The sequence below is a fragment of the Rhinocladiella mackenziei genome (assembly GCF_000835555.1).
Source record: "Rhinocladiella mackenziei CBS 650.93 unplaced genomic scaffold supercont1.3, whole genome shotgun sequence".
Taxonomy (NCBI): domain Eukaryota; kingdom Fungi; phylum Ascomycota; class Eurotiomycetes; order Chaetothyriales; family Herpotrichiellaceae; genus Rhinocladiella; species Rhinocladiella mackenziei.
Genome location: NW_013550602.1, coordinates 1,322,834 through 1,343,405, shown reverse-complemented (window position 1 = coordinate 1,343,405; position 20,572 = coordinate 1,322,834). Strand labels below are relative to the sequence as shown.

The 20,572-nt window shown below is 51.2% G+C and overlaps 8 protein-coding genes across 8 annotated transcripts; 4 read left to right on the top strand and 4 right to left on the bottom strand.

The window, feature by feature from the left end:
- Positions 1 to 1,366: 1,366 nt before the first annotated feature.
- Positions 1,367 to 4,209, top strand: Z518_04016 (uncharacterized protein; the record flags this gene model as incomplete). The annotated part of the gene is made up of 4 exons (XM_013417724.1): positions 1,367 to 1,872; positions 1,931 to 1,979; positions 2,032 to 4,080; positions 4,141 to 4,209. The coding sequence occupies 4 exons, from the start codon at positions 1,367 to 1,369 to the stop codon at positions 4,207 to 4,209; spliced, it is 2,673 nt and encodes an 890-aa protein (XP_013273178.1).
- Positions 4,210 to 4,818: 609 nt separating this feature from the next.
- Z518_04015 (uncharacterized protein) lies at positions 4,819 to 5,980 on the top strand (the record flags this gene model as incomplete). Its single annotated transcript, XM_013417723.1, has 4 exons — positions 4,819 to 4,902; positions 4,989 to 5,685; positions 5,746 to 5,869; positions 5,929 to 5,980. 4 exons carry the CDS (start codon positions 4,819 to 4,821, stop codon positions 5,978 to 5,980), a joined length of 957 nt encoding a protein of 318 aa, XP_013273177.1.
- A 1,654-nt stretch (positions 5,981 to 7,634) lies between these two features.
- Positions 7,635 to 9,780, bottom strand: Z518_04014 (uncharacterized protein; the record flags this gene model as incomplete). The annotated part of the gene is made up of 3 exons (XM_013417722.1): positions 7,635 to 7,787; positions 7,844 to 9,181; positions 9,232 to 9,780. 3 exons carry the CDS (start codon positions 9,778 to 9,780, stop codon positions 7,635 to 7,637), a joined length of 2,040 nt encoding a protein of 679 aa, XP_013273176.1.
- A 1,384-nt stretch (positions 9,781 to 11,164) lies between these two features.
- Positions 11,165 to 12,364, bottom strand: Z518_04013 (uncharacterized protein; the record flags this gene model as incomplete). Its single annotated transcript, XM_013417721.1, has 1 exon — positions 11,165 to 12,364. One exon carries the CDS (start codon positions 12,362 to 12,364, stop codon positions 11,165 to 11,167), a length of 1,200 nt encoding a protein of 399 aa, XP_013273175.1.
- Positions 12,365 to 13,754: 1,390 nt separating this feature from the next.
- On the bottom strand, positions 13,755 to 14,316 carry Z518_04012 (uncharacterized protein; the record flags this gene model as incomplete). Its single annotated transcript, XM_013417720.1, has 2 exons — positions 13,755 to 13,877; positions 14,032 to 14,316. The coding sequence occupies 2 exons, from the start codon at positions 14,314 to 14,316 to the stop codon at positions 13,755 to 13,757; spliced, it is 408 nt and encodes a 135-aa protein (XP_013273174.1).
- A 1,658-nt stretch (positions 14,317 to 15,974) lies between these two features.
- Positions 15,975 to 17,504, top strand: Z518_04011 (uncharacterized protein; the record flags this gene model as incomplete). Its single annotated transcript, XM_013417719.1, has 2 exons — positions 15,975 to 15,996; positions 16,048 to 17,504. 2 exons carry the CDS (start codon positions 15,975 to 15,977, stop codon positions 17,502 to 17,504), a joined length of 1,479 nt encoding a protein of 492 aa, XP_013273173.1.
- A 256-nt stretch (positions 17,505 to 17,760) lies between these two features.
- Z518_04010 (uncharacterized protein) lies at positions 17,761 to 18,543 on the bottom strand (the record flags this gene model as incomplete). The annotated part of the gene is made up of 1 exon (XM_013417718.1): positions 17,761 to 18,543. One exon carries the CDS (start codon positions 18,541 to 18,543, stop codon positions 17,761 to 17,763), a length of 783 nt encoding a protein of 260 aa, XP_013273172.1.
- Positions 18,544 to 18,949: 406 nt separating this feature from the next.
- On the top strand, positions 18,950 to 20,022 carry Z518_04009 (pyrroline-5-carboxylate reductase; the record flags this gene model as incomplete). Its single annotated transcript, XM_013417717.1, has 2 exons — positions 18,950 to 19,031; positions 19,082 to 20,022. The coding sequence occupies 2 exons, from the start codon at positions 18,950 to 18,952 to the stop codon at positions 20,020 to 20,022; spliced, it is 1,023 nt and encodes a 340-aa protein (XP_013273171.1).
- Positions 20,023 to 20,572: the final 550 nt, after the last annotated feature.

Here is a 20,572-nt window from a genome sequence, read left to right as displayed (position 1 = left end):
GCGCTGCCGAATCATCAGCGGGAATTGTCGTCGCACAAACCACGTCCTGACAAGAGGTGGGCCGTGTTCGAAGGTGGCCATGGACACCTTTTGTTTATCAGATCGACATCTTATTCTCCAGATGGATACTAGCCCAATAGCAGCGGATAAATCCTTTCCGTTTCTTTAGCATTGCAAATGCATTCTGCCGGTGCAGGCCAGCAGCCGAGTCGATCTTCGTAGGATCAATGCCGGGGAGGAGACGGAACCTTGGGATCTCGGTTGTGACAGACATGATGTTCTTCCTAGATAACATAGCATTCTCTGCACGTGATGTTGGGTCCCCTTTACACATCTCAGCCTCGTGCCTTTCCTTTCTCACTCCCTCAACAACAGAGACGCAAAATTTCCGCCGTTCAAGCACTGTTCGTGTCAAGAAGCCTCGCCGATACAAGCGTTGTCCGTCGCTCTCCGTGAGATTCGGCGCTACCAGAAATCGAAAATGCTTTGCTCCTCGCCTCACTCCATCGTGTAAAATAAATGGCTTCCAACCAAATTCTCCGGTCCAGAATGGCTCGCCAATTTGACTGGAATGGAATTTGAGGACAGCGAATGTCTTGAATTCCGTCTGAGATGGCTAGAGCTTTAGTGGCATTGTTGGGACAAGAGAGGGTTCTGGTAAGGGCAAATGAGCCTCAAATCATCACGTCTGTGCTATTATCAAAACAAAAGGTCATTGTGGACACATTGCCCCCCGTTATATTGTCCTCCAAATGCATTCCCAAAAATGATCTGCGAGGCGAACGTGAGCGTTATGATACCCGCAATTGTACCCTCAGGTGAGAGATCCTGGAATCAGGCCGGGCTGGGGATTGACGGACAAATGGACGGTCTACAAATCGAGAAACATTTGATTCTTGAATGCGCCATGAGTTAGCGAGCAAATCGGCGAGAGGTAGGCCGGGGGATCCGGGGATATGATCGCTCTTTGGGAATGGAATGTCTGAGTCAGCCCGCGCCTTATTCAGCCAAGACTGTTATCCCTCAGGCATCATCCATTTTCATTTTCATCCATCACTAAGTAACGCTGCCACTCACTCCTGCACGACTTTCTTCCGATCTCAATCTTTCTCTGTAATCGCATTCCTCCGCCACACCATGCCACTTTGTTCTCATCATTGAAATGCTCCGTTAATGTATCCCGCTCTGCCCCTACCTGGAACGCCATTTCTGGCCTGGCTGTTTGCCGTGGACGCTACCCCGCCGACATTCGCCCTCGTCGAATCGATCCAGACATTTTAGGTAATTTCTCGCACAAGGCTGCCAGTCTCCGCATCGTCGGCCCATACGCTGAGTCCCGACGTGCTCGACAGCAGCGTCCACCATCATGGATACTTCGCGCTCCTCGGGAGGCAATGTCGCTGCTGAGGAGAAACCAAAAGCCCCGTCGCAGAGTCGGGTGCGACGGCGAAATCGCATGATCACCTCCTGTCTGGAATGCCGTCGGCGCAAGCTCAAATGTGACAAGCTTCATCCATGTACCAATTGCAGCAAGTTCTCCCGGGACTGTCTCTTCCTGGCCCCGGCTCTGGATTCAGTCTCACAACAACGCCTCAACGAAATCAAGGAAAAAATGGGCTCCCTAGAAAGAGTCCTTGAGCAAGACGTTGCACGCAAGGAAGGGAAGAATATGGCCCGTTCTAACCAGCAAGCGCAACGTCGAACATCAGCCGACCTTCCGGGGGGTGAAGAGAGCACCTCCGACGACGAAGCCGCCGTGCCCGAAGACGAGAAGGGACTGGAGCCGACGCCGTTGGCCGTCATCGACGCTTCCTACGAAGACGATGCCAATGATGATGTTCTAGACCTGGGGATTAAGGTCGGGAAAATGCGGTAATAATCACGCATCTAGGAGTTCGCCTTGCACATCACCCGACTGACTCCTTCTTAGGCTGACTGAACGACTGGGGGGATTTTTCCGCCCGGCATTGAATGAGGAGGTCAGCAGTCCCCCCCAAATGGCTAGTGCCGTCGATGTTAACGTAGAAACAGCTAGGGCACACTCTCAACGATCCTGCAGCGGACCGGCGGACTCCTGACGAAAAGCTCTCGGCTATTCCACAACTTCCGGACGATACTGGTGATTTTTTGGCTCCGGGACCATCTTATATCGCCCCTGGATCGGGATTTATATTTGGAGACGTTGGCAACAAGAGATCTCTGATCAACTTCTTGCCGGCCAAAGGGGCGGCAGATGTCTTGGTCCGTAATTATTTTCAGAATGTCCACTTCATCGCCCGGGTTGTGCATTGGCCCAGTTTCCAATTGCACTACGATAATTTCTGGACCTCGGTCCTGGCCGGACTCGAGCCGCCGGCGTGGCAACAGTCCGTCGTGCTTTCAGTTCTCTTCGCGGCTGTCGCCAGTATGTCAGAGGAAGAGGTGACGGCCGTCTTCGCCCGACCGAAGAATACGGTCCTCGGCAATTTCCAGACAGGAACTGAAGTGGCTCTGAGCAAGGCACAGTTCCTTCGAGCGACGAAACTTGAGACATTACAGGCCCTGGTTATCTATCTTATCCCCATGTGTCGGGACCAGCTCTCGCGCGCCCACTCGGTGATCGTCGGCATGGCAGTCCGCCTGGCGGAATGCATGGGTCTCCATCGTGACCCTCAAGACGTCTACGGCTTGTCTGCGGTGGAGTGTCACGTTCGGCGTATTGTGTGGTTTCAGCTCTGTTTTCTGGACTTCCGTACTTGTGAATCTCAAGGCCCCCGGCCGGGAATCAAGCGAGAGGACTACGACACAAAGTTCCCTCTTAACATCCATGACGCTGACCTCTTGCGCGTGAAACCCCAAGAGTCTAAGACGAAATGGACCGACATGACCGCGTCACGGATTCGATTCGAGTGTACCGAGATGCAACGTGTCGTGTGGCAAGATAGAATCCGGATCGAAAAGAAAAAGATCTCCTTGACCCATGTTCTGGGCAAGATTGAAGGGTTTCGCAAAGCCATGGAGGCCAAATATGCCCCCGTACTGGATCTCGAGGTTCCCATTCAAAAATACGCTCATTTGGTCATGACTCTCATGATCCAGCGAATGTATGTCATGGTCCTGCATCGATACCTGAACAACGCCAGCAACCGCGTGCCTGAGAGACTCCGTCAACTCACGGTCCATAGCGGAGTTCAGTCGATGGAGAGCGCCGTTGCCATAGAGCGAATGCCCGAACTAAGCCAATGGAGATGGTACAGCGGAGCCTATCAACAATGGCATATAGCATTTCTGCTGCTCACGGTCATCTACGCAAGCCCGACGCTGCGAGAGGCCGATCGAATTTGGAATATTGTGGATTTCGTGTTTGAACCGGATCTGTCGCTGTCGCGAACACAAAAAGCCCGAGCGATCATTGCCGCCATCAGAGATCGCACAACAGTATACCGAGAACTTCGCCGGATACGAATTCCGGTCAGTATGAAGGACGGGCTAGATCCGCAGCGCAAACAGTCTGAGGATAACACCAAGGATGGGAATCCAGGAGACGCCCACAGCGCAGGCCACACTCCAGAGACCGCGATCTCATCACGGGTGAACGAGGGAGCATCGCAACCATCGTATGCCCTCGATCAGTCGTGGAGCTTCGACATGCCAGCGACGTTATACGTGGAGAGAAAGTACATGCCAGGAGGCGATTCCTTTGCGTACACTCAACTTGGGCCGCCGCAACAATCCCAATCACAATCACAGCCACCCTCGCAGCCGCAACAGACTCCCCCTCGGACCGATGTGAATCAAGCCTCACCTGGCCAGCCAACGGATCTCCATAGTCCCAGTGATTCTGGAACGAATGAATCGTGGCCTCCCTTGATCACCCCGGACCAGGTAAGCTGGCACACGGCATTGAGCGCTGGAACGGACTCGTCACCGCCTGCTCCCGTGGCAGCGGTGAAGCCGATTCCGGGAGTACCCCATCGACCCGTTTCCGGAGGTAGCAGTCCCTTTGGGATCGGATCAGGATTCCCAAGCGATCAGGTCAATATTCCCCAGTTGCCAAATGCCAATGCGCGGGGAGATTCGGTGATGTTAGACATTGACTGGGTAAGTGTGAACAAACCGTGGCTGAAATGGTCGGCTAACATGTTGGGGCCTTTGCTCCAGGCTGAATGGGACCGGCTCTTCCCCCCTGAAAGCAACCCGGCGGACTTTGGCATGGGGCGGCGAATGTAGCTGTGTCCAGCACTGGTATGATGTCGACCGGCATTGTGCATGTCCCGCTCAAAGAGGAAATGAGTTGTGTGGTGATGACAGAGGCCTCCACAGTCCGGTCTAGCTGAATAAGCCGTGGTTAGCGGCAGACAAGCTTTGAAGGAGATGATGTCACTGGTCTATGCATGGGAGGGCATCACGCGTTCCACCAGCCCGCTCTCACCATGGTGCCCATGTGCGTCCCATACTTCTTCGTCGCCTTCAATCACCTTGTTCGATCTTCGGTCTCCAGCTTCAGATCTGCCTAGCCAGCTAGCTCCCTATGTAGCTTATCACGGCTCTTGCGGCAAGGCGTGGCTATCACTTGGAGCCATATCTCAGACTCTCGCCTCATTGATCCTCTTCTCTCCAATTCACAGTATATCCTTCTGTGCTTCCCTGTATTGAATTCTGCTCTATCTGCCCCCGCTCTACTCTCCTCGAACGGTGCTGTAATTCTGAAGCTGTTGAAGGAACTCTAGAATCCTTTCTCTCCAGCTTTTGGACTTCGCTCCGCTTGGTACTCGCTCTCGCCAGGCACGTGCTACGTTGTCGATTCGGTGGCTCAAAGATTGAGCCAGCTCGCCCACCATGGCTGCCACAGCTTCAACTCTGAAGCCGCCCTCTGGTGAAACCCTCAGATCATACCCGTTCGGAAAAATCGAACCAAATTCGGTATGCACACGAAAGATGAGACCTTGACAAGCACGCATGACATCGGATTTCCACGTGCTCAGATCGCTAACACAATTTCTAAATAGACCAAGTACTTTGCCTCATGCATGCTCGGTGGTATTATCGCGTGCGGGCCGACTCATACCCTTGTCACACCCCTTGATCTTGTCAAAACCCGCCGTCAGGTCGATCCTAAGATTTATTCGTCCAACTTCTCCGCCTGGCGCTCGATTTTTGCCAACGAAGGCCTCCGCGGCGTCTTCTTCGGCTGGACTCCGACCTTTGTGGGCTACAGTTTCCAGGGCATGGGTAAGTACGGCTTCTACGAAGTTTTCAAGCACGAGTTCGGCGACAATCTCTTCCCCAATACCAACCGTACGATCGTCTACCTGGGTGCCAGCGCCAGTGCCGAATTCATCGCAGATATTCTCTTGTGCCCGTGGGAGGCAATCAAAGTGCGTATGCAGACGACTCTCCCACCATATGCCAACAACCTGCGTGAAGGTTGGAGCAGGGTGGTTGCCAAAGAAGGCATTGCCGGGTTGTACAAGGGCATCACACCTCTTTGGGGTCGTCAAATCCCGTATACCATGTGCAAGTTCGCCACCTTCGAGGAAACCGTCCACTACATCTACAAGCAGCTGGGTAAGCCCAAGGAGAACTATAATAAACTCCAACAGACCGGGGTGAGTTTCCTGGGTGGATACATTGCCGGGGTTGCCTGCGCCGTCGTCAGTCATCCCGCAGATGTCATGGTCAGTAAATTGAACTCGGATCGAAAAGGTACGTCTGGCTTCAGACATGAGTTGGGCCAACCAAATTGCTGACTGGTATGTTTTCCAGCCGGAGAATCCGCCGGCAAGGCTATGGGCAGAATCTACGGTAATATCGGTTTTACAGGTCTCTGGAATGGTCTATCCGTGAGAATCGTCATGATTGGAACCCTGACTGCTTTCCAATGGCTCCTGTATGTCCCGAAAGCACTTCCGTCCTCCATCCAATACTAATACAAGGGGAAAAATACAGTTACGATTCCTTCAAAGTCTATCTCGGCTTGCCCACGACTGGCGGTCACTAGAATATATCAACTGATTACAGGCCAGTCTAGACAGACGGGCATACTCAGTTAGAAGGGAAAACAATCGCATAGCAACCCACATCTGTGCCCGCAGCTTGTCCTATTCCATATTTCGATCCTGACAATCACGACTTCTCCCCAGCAATCAATGCCAGACGATTCAACCATGAAGCGACCCAAATACCACTACACTCGTTTCTACCTCTCAAAACACCCAACGTTGAAAAAGACGAACCAGCATGTACCCTCCAAACTTCCACAACCAGACCTTCTTGACCAAAGCTGAACAGTGGAGCTGTTAAAATGGAGTCATGCAGTCATTATGACTTCTTTCTCAATCAAGCCGCAGAAGGAGAGGTACATTTTCCACCAATCTTCCTTCAATGGCTGCAACGATCTCGAAATGACATCTTTTCCTCTCTCGGCAGAAGTCAGCTTCAACGGACATCGTTCCTCACCTATTCCATGACCGGAAAACACCTTTTGCTACTGATGGTGAAGCTATCGGTCTGGTTGGCTTCTTCCCGGTCTCCCTGAACCCGGTTACCTTGTTGCATCAGGACTCGCAACCACCGGATCGAACTCTCATGACATTTTTGTTCGACGACCGTCGAAGGGTTCGAAGTGTTTCATTTGAAAAATGGAGGTGAAGCTTGTCTGATTAATGCACATAGAAGGGCAATTGACCTTGAGAAATGACGGTCTCCCACAAACCTATTCTATAGAATTGAGAGGATGAGATGTTTGGTTACACTCATCAGGGAACAATAGAGGTTTGGATACATAGAGACCCCAAAAAATTTGAAAAGCTCCAAACAATAAATCGAGATGGACCATTGCACTCCTTGAGTACTGGAAGATTAGACCGGGCAGCAGAATGCTGGACGTGGTCGAGCTTCGAAGCATCCCTCTTCTAATATGTACCCACATGCGACATCAGTTCCATTGTTCAGATCAGAAACTCGTACGGAGCGAATATAACTGAAAATGCATATCATTTCGAGCATCAATCAATTTAGCCTTCTCCATGTATGGAGTTAATACCCAGCCAAATGTAGACATGGTAGGTTGTAGGAGGATATAAATACGTCGAAGACCTGTTTCAGGGTCATCTCTTGCTTCGGCGAACGATAGCCACAGCCCACGGACACCTGTTTTGTCCATAAATGCCCATTGATCGATCAAGATATGATAAAATCGGCCATGCAGATACCATGCGTCCAAAAATGATGCCATAGAAAAGGAAACCCATCCGTTGACGGTAATTGCCCCCTGTGATGTAAAATGCTCAAATGCCAAAAAACCCCCCCAAAGAACCTTGAGGGTCACCGTGTCTGCGATGGGGACGGTTTCCTTTTCCCTTCCAGTCCTCATTTCAAGGACTGGCCACCAATGCACGACATCTTTCTGCCTTCTGATTGCCATCACCTTTGGAATGGATATGTGTGTATGGTGGTGCAGAGATATCCATCCCATGTAGGTTAGTAGACCGGATTCGTTCCTCCGTCCCCGAATCTTTTCTTTTTCCATTTCCTTTTCCCCTCCTATCTTCCAATCACCATAGCAATTTGCTTCATGGTTCCACTTTCAATGAAACGGTTTTGAGTATTTAATTCGTTTATCGTCTTCGTATTCCGGAATTATATGTAGAATCCTATATGTCGCTCATGGTCGTATCAGCATCAACCTCATCTTGTTGAAACTGGGTTGGTTCTTCATGTTCTGAAGTTTGGATTTGTTCGGGTAAGGACAAAGGACTCTCCGACCTTCGATCCCACTGCTCTTCCGGAGGTGAGAAGGACCAGACCTGGTTCAAAGTTAGCAAGAGGAATTATTTAACAAAAATGGAAGAATCCTTTTTACCTCCATGACCGTCCGATTTGACCGGCTTGCCATGATGACGGCCTTCTCCTCTTCAAATGCCACCCTCCAAACAGCCTCGGCAGGTTGACTGAGCTCTCGAACTAGTTGACCAGTCTCCAGGCTCCAAATCTTAACTCGTCCATCACTGCCGCCGCTGACGATTCTGTTGTCATCAAACTGCAAACTTGTAACACTATTATCATGCGCAGCCAGACGATGGATAGGAGTGTTGGTTTGCAATGACCACACACGGACAGATCCATCAGACCCGCCGGTGACAAGGGTGTCGCCTCGCATCTGCAATTGGCCGACTAACGAAGTGTGTCCTTGTAGGATGGCGGTGCACATTCCAGTTTTGGGATCCCATATCCTTACGCTCGTATCAAGGCTGCCAGTAGCGATGCGGTTGCCGTCGAATGCAATGGCGTAAATCTGACTAAAATGACCGGTTAAAGTTCGGAGACATCGGCCTTCTGATATGCTCCACAGACGAGCGGTAGTATCGTAGCTGCCAGAAACAACGAGGTCTCCGTGAATGGCCAGGCATCGAACGCTGGCTTGATGACCGACCAGGACATGCTTGCATAGGCCGGTGGTCAAGTCCCAGACGCGAAGAGTAGTATCCCTGGAACCGGATATGGCGGTGTTGGCATCACTCATTCGTAGACACCTTACGGTGGATGTGTGTCCTCTCAACGTATAAATGCTCTTGCCAGTGGACATCTGCCACACTCTCACGTCACGATCGCAACCACCGGAGACGAGAATGTCATCCCAAGGAACCATAGCCCAGACCCCCATCACATGACCTTTTAAAGTCTTTTGATGCTCACCCGCGGTATTGAAAACGTGAATTTTGGCATTGTCCATTGCGACCACGATGTACTTGTCAGTGAGATGTAGACTCGTCACCACGCCTTGATCTGGGGTGATGTGTTTGATGACGCTCTCACCGCCTTTCCTCCACGCCGCTTCAATCATGTATTTGTGTCGGAAATGCGAATAGTGAGACTGTGACTGTCGTTTCCTCGCTGCCGGACTTGACGACAGATGATCTTGCCTAGGCAGCGTCAAATTGGGTGCACTACTCGACGGGCCCACAACCGACCCGTCCGGATTTCGCCGAGGAGATCGACTATTGTGTCCGTATGGTCCTTGGGCTGCTTGTGCAAGGGATAAAGATTCGACATCATCATTCGAACTGTTCGATGCTTTGCGCCACGCATGCTTGTCGCACATAATTTTCCAGAGCATATCATCGTTCACTAGTTTATGCCACCGGTGCGAGACCTGGGAGGCTCGAGCTAGACTCAGCGGGTCGTCAATGTAGGACAAAACCTGGTCAAATATCAATTCACCATTGCCGTATCCAATGCCACCAAACTTACTCTTAAACACAGCTCATCGGGTAAATGCTCGAAGGGGTCCTTCTTCAGCCTGGGAGACACAAAATGATGAACGAAGCTCAAAAGTTGACTGTCACACATGTTGAGTAATTCGGCCAGATATCTCTCTCTTTCGGCCGCGTTCAGGCTGGAAAAATGTCCCCGAGCATCCCTGAGGAAGGCGTCCTCATTCTCACCTGCAGAAGTCCAACTGGGAGCCCGCTGATACGGCGTAGGGGACGGGGCGGGAGTGGGAGGAGAGGCAGGAGCGGATGGCAGAATGCTCAAAGGCATGCCGGGTTTATTCGAGGTCGACAGTCGTTTCGGACGTGATTGCGACATTGTTTGTCGAGCTCTGGCGGAGCGGAGAGGATCTATCTGAATACCTTGAGGCGCAGGGAAAGGATAATCCGTTTCTTGATCGATCGAGGCCGTCCCGGCGTGGTAGGGGGTGGTGGCCAGCTGATTCGGGTCTATTGTCACGGATCTTGAAGGTCGGGGAGAGAGCGGTCTGTCCAAAGGCACAGAGCCATCGACATGGCTCAAGTCCATCTCTTTGTTTCGAATGTCGTCTCTAGTCCAAGGCGCACCCGGGGGGGGGGGGGGGGGCAAAAGCTGTCGAGGCGGTGGTGAAAGTGAGAGGAAGGTACAGGATACTTTCAAACACAAACGAGCGAACTCCTTTCCCTCTCGAAGATTGATGTTATTGAATTATGCCATGTCAGCGCCTGGGAGGGGACTAGGGGAAGGGACTCGAGTGAGCTGCAAGTAATAAGTTGCTGGTGGAGGCGCTTATCACATATAATAAAGGCAGCCCCAGACCCGGAAACGGAACGGAATTGGAATAGAGACAGGAGGTTAGAGGTGGGTGGGATTGGTCCGCAGACAGGGGAAGTGGTCGTGATGGCGACGGGATTGTAAGCAGATCGGCGGTGGAGGGAGTTTTCAAAGGCAGGCAGGGATTGTATATGCAAGTTGAATGTTGGAGGGAGGAGTATAGAAAGGGAAAAGTGTCGGAGTGTGAGTGGTTGTGGAGGTTTGGTGGCGACGGTGAGAGGGGATACACTGACTTTTGTTAGTGAGTCGTTTGGGCTCCTTGATGCACGCCACGAGTGCCTAATGGGCCCTGGAACCTGCATCAGGTTACGACTAACTAGGTGCCCAAGAACTCGCTTCCTGACATATGGCAACTGACCGCTACAACGTATTCTGTAGGTGGTATCATGCTGCAGCATGTACCCTAGTTGGTCGACCGTGTTGATCTTCAGAGTCTAGATCTCCGTCAATGCAACACTATGCGTCGACTACATTTGGGCTAAGATATCAATATCGGCATCCACACGATACTTCACTTGTGCTATACCGATGGTTGGACGGATCGGGTTCTGCAAGTGCTCCTAGGCGCATCCAACGGTCAACTCCAGGCCAGTGTGACGATCGATAAAATTATACGTCCTATCCCGCCCCATATAGGCTGATTCGCTCTGTTGTTCCTTCTCAAAATCAACTCATCCGATGGTGGTGCCCAACAATTGCCAGTTACCGCGACAGCTCAGCCAAGGGCCAGGTCAGAAACCACTCGCAGCCCCCTGCAATGCGACTTTTCGGTCGAGTTTCAACCTACATTAGTAACCAGTAGCACAAGTACAAATTCCAGTAAATCCCACGGATTCATTCCACCAATTCGCAGAATCACACGGCGCCGCACACTGCAGAAAGCTTGGAGGGTAATATTTTGGTTCGTGGCATTCGTCCGGGAGTCTTCCCAATAAGCAAGCCGGATTTTTGTTGCTATCAAGCCTATGAGGACGAACACTCAATTGATCTGCACAAACTTCCCGGATCAAGAGCCCGATGCCCAGGGGGATTTTTCATCGCTGCTGAACCCAGTGACAGCGACGGGTCCCAAGTCGACAATGTAGAGGGAAATTCTCGGTTAATGTGCGTGTCCAACTTGTAAAAATAGTGGAAGAATCATGCCAAAACATGCTGCTCCCAAATCCTTCCAAGAAGGTTTCTGCTCATTTTGGGCATTGTCGCGCCCCTCGACGTATCCATTGGGTTGGCCATTCATATGTTCTTGATGAGAACTTGGGGAGTCCTGCATCGAGTGCATGGCCACATACAGAAAGGTCCCTGCGGAGAAAAGCAAAAGCATTCCCGTCCACCAAGTAGTTGTTTGGGGAGAATGATTGCCGCCACCACCTAAAACACCAGCTAGCAGCCAGGTGAAGATGGCTCCAGCAGGGGCAGCCAGGCTGAAAAGGACGAGATGGCCTCTGGCTGCTCTTTTGGAAAGGCCCTGCTTGATCAATATAGAAGTAAGACCAAACGCCGCTGGTGCCTTGTGAAGCATAATCGCAAAGAAGATCACCAAGCTCAATCCAGAGTTCGTCGCAGTGGACGAAGCCCCCAGAGCTATTCCATCAGCTGCTGCATGAATGACCAACCCAGTGGTGGTTGCAAAGCTCCGATTCCGAACGCGAGATCCTTCTGTCGAGCCGAGGAATGAGTCCGCTTCATCATCCCGATCCAACGACGTGGTCAGATTGAATCTGCGCCCGAGGTTATTGAGGGCGATATGGTGAGTCCTCGTCTTTGGTTTAGCTGGTTGGGTGTATTGTGGCAGTTTGTCAATCAGATGCATGAGCATAAACCCCCCTAGCAATGCCACCCCAATCCATGCGTGTCGGGATTCACCATCATGACTTTCTTCGCCTCCTTTTTTGGCATCTTTATCGACCTCATTCTCGGTTTCCATTATTCCAGCCAAACCAGGTTTCGTAGGGGTTCGTGGTGGAGGCTCCATGCCGGAAGGCATGACGGGCCCCGGTGTGTCGAGTGGACTTGCATCGTCGCCAGGATCGCGAACAGATACCGCAGGTAGTGTCTGAGGTGTGTATGAGGTCGGCCATCGGATGTCTTCTTCGCGTGCAAAGACCTGCCTTCTTACGTGTGAATGCGCGTGGCCAACTTCGGAGGTGCTGTAAAGTGTTTCCACGCCTTCGGGAATTATAACAACTAAGGAAGTCCCGACCAGGACGCCCATTCCGATGGTGGAGATCAATCGTAATTGCGATTGCGACAGGGAAAGCGACAGAGGAAGTACGCCTGCAAGAAAAGAGGCCACGGCCATGACAACGCTCAAACTGAGCAGGGTAAAAAGTCCCTCCATTTGGGAGATGTGGCAGGTGGAAGTTCCAAAAGAAAAGTCACCCTTCAAAGAATGTGATACACGGTGCGTTTGGAAGCTGGCATGGCGCTTCAATTCGACATTTGTGCTCCCGTATTCGATTAGTGACTGTAGAAAGCTGGCAAGATATGATCACTCACCACGTTAAAAAGTCTCCTGAAGGCGCAGGCTAGCCATTCCTTTCCACTTTAGGATTCCGACAATGGTCTGATAAGGGGCGACGCTTATCACCACGTGACGCCCGCCTGACATCCTCCATTTCTCCGATGATGATCATGGCGAAGCCCCTTGGTCGATCCCTCTACACTCGAATCATTAATGTATCATCATCTTGGATTGTTGAAAAGACTTTCGAGCACGTATTTACAAAAAGGGTCACGGCATTGGTACCCAAGTGATAGCACAGATATCAATCTATGTACCGCGAGCAATTGTCATTTTTGGTCAAGGTCAGCTAGCAGGTCACCATTCTTGAACAGTTTCAAAGACCCGGAGAGCCAGAAAGCCAGTTGAATATTTTTTAATGGACGCAGGGTGATCTCTCATTCTGTTCGGTAGACCTGGCTCAGTGGAGACGTAGCCTGGCTCGGCATTGAGAGATGCACACTCTGGCTAAGGTCCAAGCGGTCTTCCGAAATGATTTTCAAGGCTTCTGCCATCACCTTGTGTGCGCGGCCGCCCCTCCCCCCTTCCTCTCAACCAAAAAATGATATGCCAGCATTTACCAGAAACCTCGTGTGGCTTCGAATCATGTGAAAGGATTCCATGATATTGGACCGTAGCGAAGGTCGGCCGGCGGAAGGAGGCGCGCCAGGGTCTCTTAGTCGTTTGTTTGGCCCCTTGATGTAGGCTTAGTTCTGCTCGAGTTCAGTGATGGTGACACCGTTGGTAATTTTAGTTTGTCTTCGTTTCTGCAGTTGTCATGGGACCCAACGTGACCACCCTTTCTCAGAGCAGGCTGGTGAATCGGTTGTCTGCCGAGAAAGCACCGGGACAGCTGAAGAGGTAGTGCTTTCGTTGGCCACCTGCAGATGGACCCAGATTTCCGGACGCGATTCCCGTCGTGCCGTTTGTTCTAATTTCCGCCTTTTGATCAACTTGACGCAGCCATAGATCGTCGGTGCATTGGCAACAAAGCAGGAAACCAACATCTGGATAGAAGCCCAAAAACTTCGAACAGGTTGGTAGGATTCCTCGGCATATATATATCCGATCCGGAGACATGTAACGATGATGCAGAAGAAACCCAAACAAAACAAAGCGCCAACCCTTAATTTTTCATTCAAACTCCGACGACGAACTGCGACCAGGGGCCAAGCAATCGCCAACAAAATTAGGTCGATGACGATGTTCGCGACGCCCTGGGTAAGCAATTGAATGTACGCTCGAATGCACGATCCAGGATTCGGGTCAACCTGCCAATATAAATGGAATGGATGGCATTCCAGAAAGGTTGCTAGAACTACTCCAGCATAGGTCGAGGGTATGACTATCCAGCAAATTCGAATTAGAACGGATGTCCACCGAGCACGGAATTCGAGAATCCGAGAGTAGAATAGAAGGAGAAGACAGGTCTGCAACCAGTAGACGGTCGTGATCATCAACCTTACGACCAAGGCTAGAATGCTGCCAATTTTGATGGTGTCGAGGTCGTGCGAGTCGAAGTATTGTCCCTTCCCATACAAAGCATCATTCGAGGTGCCGTACGCGAGAACATATTGGTTGATACCGATTCGAGCCGAGATCACCAGGATGGCAGTGACGCACACAACAGTGCTGATATCGAAGGATCCATGCTGTATTCTTGCTGCGACGACTCGAACAATGAGTATGACCAGCGAGAGGCCCGCACAGACCCAACCTCCGACTCGCGCAACTTGGGACGAGACCATCATCTTGGAATGGTCACAGCCAGGGGAAACGTGCTGTCGAGGACTTTTTTCGGACGGGTGCTGTGCATTCGAAATGGCGAAGTTGTAGTTCGCGCTCGTCCAGCTTTCATGGTCAATGTTGCGTTGCCGCTTGTCGTTCCATTAAGGGAGATGTGAAAGTCGGGAAAGAAAGTCGATCAAGACGGGGTTGGGTGGGACAGGTCATGATATGATCCGAGAAGTGGGATCACGCCCAAAAGCTGGAGGGTGGAACGGAAACACGGGATCCATGGTCCGTGACCCTTGGAACGAGCCATCGATTCGAGGGTCAACGACTCGCCTAGAACTCGCAATGACAGGAACCGTTGCTGCAATTGGCAGAAACGAAGGATCACTAGCCTCCGAAGCCACTTTGCTGGCCCCATGGCTGCAACCGGGGTGAACGCTCCGACTGCAGGCCAGCAAATGGCGCCCCCCATCCCCGGCCCCCCCCGGCTTGAGTCTCTCATTAAGCTCCCGACCCCAGCCAGACAGAAGTCCAAAAAGTGTAACTAAACGAAAGAAGCAGTATGGTCACAGCCGTATCGAAAACTCCTGTACAGACTGTTGGTCCGTTTCGGGAGTCTGTCAGGAAGTTGTTTGATGTTACGAGAAACGTGAAACTCCTATGCAGCAAGCCTTCAGGTTTCACTGTGTTATCGTAACGGATATTCTGGATCACCGATCACATAAAAAGGACTTCGGCAACGGATCCTCTCGAGAGTGCGTCGCTGAATGGATGACTTCGGCTTCGCACGAACCTGGTAACCATGTACTAGGTCCCGTAGCTTAGATTATAGTTTGGATTGCGGTTGGATCGCTCAAATAACAGCAAGCTCACATAATCGAAAGCCAATGGAGCGCGCCAAATCATGTTGACCCGAAATCGACGCGGCATAGATCATTCTTTCCGCTACTTTATGTCCAATACCATTACCGCTTTACTGGTGGTCGCCAAATTTCAGCAATCGTCCAAAAATGACCATTGATATTGGTTGATGCAAGACCAAAGCCAGCAGGAGCCGCTGCAAGTGACCGCTGTTTCAATAAAGAGGAGCAGGCAGTCGATCAACCAAAAGCCAACCATAGTTCTGCAACCTGCATAATGCAAGGGGCGAGTGGCCGAGGGAGTACGAGGCTGCTATTTCGACTTTGAACTTGCCGAGTAAATGGACGCCGAGGACTTCATAGAATAGTCAAGCGAAGAGAGAAATTGATGAATACGAGTTCCCTAACTAGAATTGTCAGCCAAAGTCCGAAGCCTGCCAAATTTCAGGGTGAGAACTCGCCGAGTGAAGCATGTGGTGGCACTGGGTACATTTTTATTCTATCTAGATCGAACCCCTCCATTTTGGGCGGCAAGCCACTTTGCCGCTTTTTTGTCTTTTTTTTTTTTTTTTTTGGCAAAACCTTGGCCAGGGAGAGTCGCGTTTCGAACACCGCACGCGTAGCTGTGCTTTGCGATGCCCGATAATTGCAGAAACGAGCGAACCTCCTTCTCACTTTGCCGCCAACTGTGTTACCTCCAAATTACCATCGATACCCCCGGTTTTGTCGAGTATTTTGCTTGGGTTCAAAATCATCTTTCCTCACCATGAGCGAGGAGTGATACCACCTTGAGCAGAGTTGCCAACACGACCAACATGGCGGTTCCATCTGAAGAATGTTAGTTGGTCAAGCCTCAGTGTCAGAACATTCTGTACTGACTCGCCACAGTCTCCGTGAATGCGAATGAAGCGGTCCATGTCGCAATCGTTCAGCCTGGCCCAAACAACAAACTCACGACCAGACATGACTTCCATCCCCAATTTACATATCCTATCGTCGGTGAAGCAGAACAGATCTTCGGCTACAAAGGTCTAGACATCGAGATCCAGTTCGCGGCGCATGATTTGCGCCCTCATGTCAAAGTCTCGTATGATAAAAAATTCAGCACTGTTGGCACCACAAGCGCTCTCGATCTCAACAAAACCTTCGGCAATTTCTTGCCTCCGATTGCATTTCAATCAGGTTTCGAGTCGGAAGTGCAGGTTGATGCGACTGCAGCAAACTGGACTCCTCCTGGAGTTTGCATGAAGAAGTATACAAAAGATGGACAGAACTATGAGGTGTGGGCTGGTTCCCTGCTTGATATGCCAATGCGCACTCTGGTCGACAACATTCAGATCCTCATTGTCTTCTTCATCGAAGGTGGCCAGTTCATTAACTTGGAGGATGTCGACTGGACGTTGGATAGATGGAGGGTGTATTTATTGTACCAGAAAGACCCTCTCGCGCCTACTCCCACTGCATCTCGATACTCATTCGTCGGCTATGCGACAACGTACCGCTTCTACAAATTTCAGAAACCAAGATCGCAGCGAGACCACATCCCAGCCTTTTCGTTTCCGCCCTCGGAGTCAATTACTCCTACCAAATTGTCATCCCGACTCAGAATATCACAGTTTGTGATTACACCTCCTTTCCATCGGTCCGGTCACGGCTCGGCTCTGTATCAAGCCATATACGATGAGGTCATGGCTGATCCGACGATTTTGGAAATGACAGTGGAAGATCCCAGCGAGGAATTCGACAAATTACGAGACATGAATGACTTTGATGTGCTTGAACCACAATTGAAAGCAGCTGATGTCAAGATTAACTCCTCGCCCTTTGTGTCTGTGGAACGGGGTCGCCTGAAATCGGTGCCGACTGCCACTCTACTCCCTCTTGAAAAGTTGGAGGCCATCCGATCCACCAACAAGATCGCCAGTCGGCAATTTGCGCGTATGGTTGAGATGTATCTTCTTGCTCAGATACCTCTTGCACATCGCGCTGCCGGTGGCGCGTCCCTGACCAGTCTCAAGATTCGGGGGGCCAGAGCTCCAAACGCCGACGATCGGAATTATTACTGGTGGCGTCTCTTGTTGAAGCAGCGTATCATCAAGAAGAACAAAGACTTACTTCAGCAAATCCCACTCGAAGACCGCATCCCGCAAATTGAAGACAGTGCCCGTGCACAAGAAGACGAGTACGAAGGTCTCCTTCTCGCCTATGCACTGAGGAGAGAAAAGGAAGCCAACCGACGTGGAAATGGAGAAGCATCCCTTGCAGCTCGCAAGAGGAAGGTTATTGAGTCGGACGAGGAGGAATCGGATGGTGCCAGTACTGCATCAAAGAAGCCAAAAGTTTGACGGATTTCTCAACGAATCGCGCTCGTTGAGTGGTGCCTTTTGGGCCCTCATATGGCGTTTCGAGGCGGAAAGCCTGGTGTGCTCCTCTCAGGAACATGTGCTCCGCAAGCCATTTGAGCAAGAAAGGATGGCATAATCTCCATTGCTCGTATCGCCCGCTAGATCAGTCAAGCGGCCATCGACCACGTCGAAATTGTCATTCATGGGTGGAAACAAGCCTTCAGACCATCAGGATCATCTCGTCTTGCTTTCCTCCTCAGCTTCCTAACGTCGTTCGATGATACCGCACGAACTGAAGACGCTCATCGGCGTCTTCATCAGCAATGATAAGTTCATCTTCACCAACGTAATTCCCTTCTTCCCACATCTTGTCCAACTCCTGGTCATCATCACCAGTGACAGCCCACACACTCTCTCGTAGTCGTTTGTTTCGTTCTCGATCCTCCTCGATTCTCTGCTCGATCGCTCTCCTATCCATTTTGGACACGCCGTTCGGTTTTCCAGAATGCGGCGCTCCTGTCCTCGGAGTCGCTTTGTGAGTGTCTGCCGTAGCGTCTGCCGCCCCGTCCACAGTATCCTTATCACCCTCAGGCTTGCCATCTTCGTCACCAAGTAGTCTCCCTAATTTCTCTTCTTGGTCCTTCAGACCAGTCTCTATTACGCTCAAGGCTTCTGCGGTCAGCACTCCTTTCTGTCCCAGCCCCGTGACCACTCTCCTCACGACCTTGACGTTCGCACCGCTCTGCGCCACGGCGTCGACGATACGCTGAATGTCGCGCCGAACCATTTCAACGTAGGCCTCATGGCCACCCTCCTTCATATTGATGTCGGCATGATGCTCGAGAAAGTACATGATATTCGCGCGATTGTTCATATTGTTCCCTCTTTCTAAATTCTCGAGGATACATGAGTGTAGGTCCTCGTCCATATCGCGGTGTTTGAGCGCATAGTGCGCAGTTTTGATAGATGCAGTTGCCGAGGCCGAGAGGTGGGTGAGGAGATTGGTGAATCGCATGCGAACTTCGAAAGGGTCGGCCATGATGGCGAGGTCGGGACGCTCGTGGAAGGAAAAGATTGCATTCACATCATCCGTGTTGAAGACGAAAAGCTGCTCACATGCGAGCTGCGAAAGTTTGCTCAAGCGTAGAACTGCAGAGAGACGGGTGAGTCTGTCTCACGGCAACAGGGTTTTGGTGTAGGGAAACAACAAAGGGGAGGCTTCAATAATGTTTCCGAACGATGCCCATGAGTAAGATCTTCAGCGATTGTTGTGTGCCCTGCGGAACAGAATGTGGCCGGAGCCTTGTTCGTCCCAAAAATATTCTTCACCCCCGCACGTTTGGTCATTCCTCAGCGGACAGCTACAAATTGCCGGACCAAGAGGACTTCCACAACAGTTTCACGTCTCATTTTTCAACAGGTGGCTCCTGATCCAAGTCTTGAACATGGCGAACACCTTAAGGGTGCCCAACGGCGTCAATAGCCTGGTGACCAATAGCGGAATGACTTTGACCGTGCTTGGATGTGGTGAGTATACTGACCACTATCCTGTAAAGTCACTACTGAACACAAACCAGGGACCTTAGGAATCGCGATCCTCTCCGGCATCCTTTCGTCCTTGACTGAAGCTTCAACGCTTCCTTCGCCAGCCTACCCTGACTCTGGAACCACAACGCCCACCACCGATGTCCCTCCACCACGAACGCCTACCAACTTCATTGCTTGTGTCCGCCGGCCCGAGTCGGCAAAGCGCATCAAACTCTCAGTCCAAGGTTACCGGCCGAATGTTACGATTCTACAGAATGAGAACGTAAAGGGTGTCGAGGCCGCCGACGTGGTCATCTTGGGTTGTAAACCGTACATGGTCGGAGATATACTACGCGAAGAGGGAATGAAGGAAGCACTCGCCGGCAAACTTCTCATTTCAATCTGTGCAGGTGTCCCGGTTGAACAGATAGGTCGAACTCTACACGGCGCAGAATATCCCGAGGACCTCCCGTCAAACGCATGCAAGATCGTTCGAGTCATGCCCAACACGGCGGCCATCGTTCGAGAGTCTATGACCGTCATTGGAACCACGACCCCCCCTCTGCCCCCCGACCTCTCATCGATCGTAGAATGGATATTTACTCGGATCGGTCGTGTCGTCCACCTGCCGCCCTCAATGATGGACGTTTCCACCGCCCTCTGTGGCTCGGGTCCAGCTTTCCTCGCGTTGATGCTAGAATCCCTCGCCGACGGCGCCGTCGCCATGGGTCTACCGCGCGCAGAGGCACAATTAATGGCTGCGCAGACGATGCGTGGCACGGCCGGAATGGTATTGAGCGGCGAACACCCTGCTCTCGTAAGGGAGAAAGTCAGCACACCTGGCGGGTGCACGATTGGTGGATTGCTAGTTCTGGAAGAAGGCCGAGTTAGAGGCACGGTTGCAAGGAGTGTGAGAGAGGCCACTGTTGTTGCTGCTCAGTTGGGCAAGGGCGTAAGTGGTGTTAATGGCACCAGGTTCGAGAGGCAATAGAAACGCGAGATTCCATTTTTGGTTGATTGGATGACAATTCGGGATGTCATATGGAAAGAGAAAAAACATCGGACTTCTGTTTTACGGCATGATGACGCTCATGAAATGCCGGTGTGCAAATCTACTTTTGTGTGGGTGTGGGCGTTGGGCGTTGACAGATGAATTCCGTGCCTTGGGAAATTTTACATCTTGAAACTATGCACCATTGCCTCCCCATCATTGGAGAAGCGGTATAGAAGATCATAAAGGGATGGGTCTATCACCAACCGATCCTACAGGTGAGAACACCAGGTACGGTTGTTCTTAGGGAGGAGGTATATTGGTTGAATTGTACATACCGAAGCCATTCCCTCAGGAACTGTTGTAATATAGTTACACCGTCTTTCCGATCAAAAATGATTTCACTTGATAGAATGGCAAACCTCTCGGAAATATGCTTGACCGGCTCCACAAATGCTGGACACACATACATTTTTGATTCTTTCATTTGTACTCCGCCATCGTCCCAATTCGCGGTCTCGATCAGGGTTTCGACTGAAGATCCGTCATG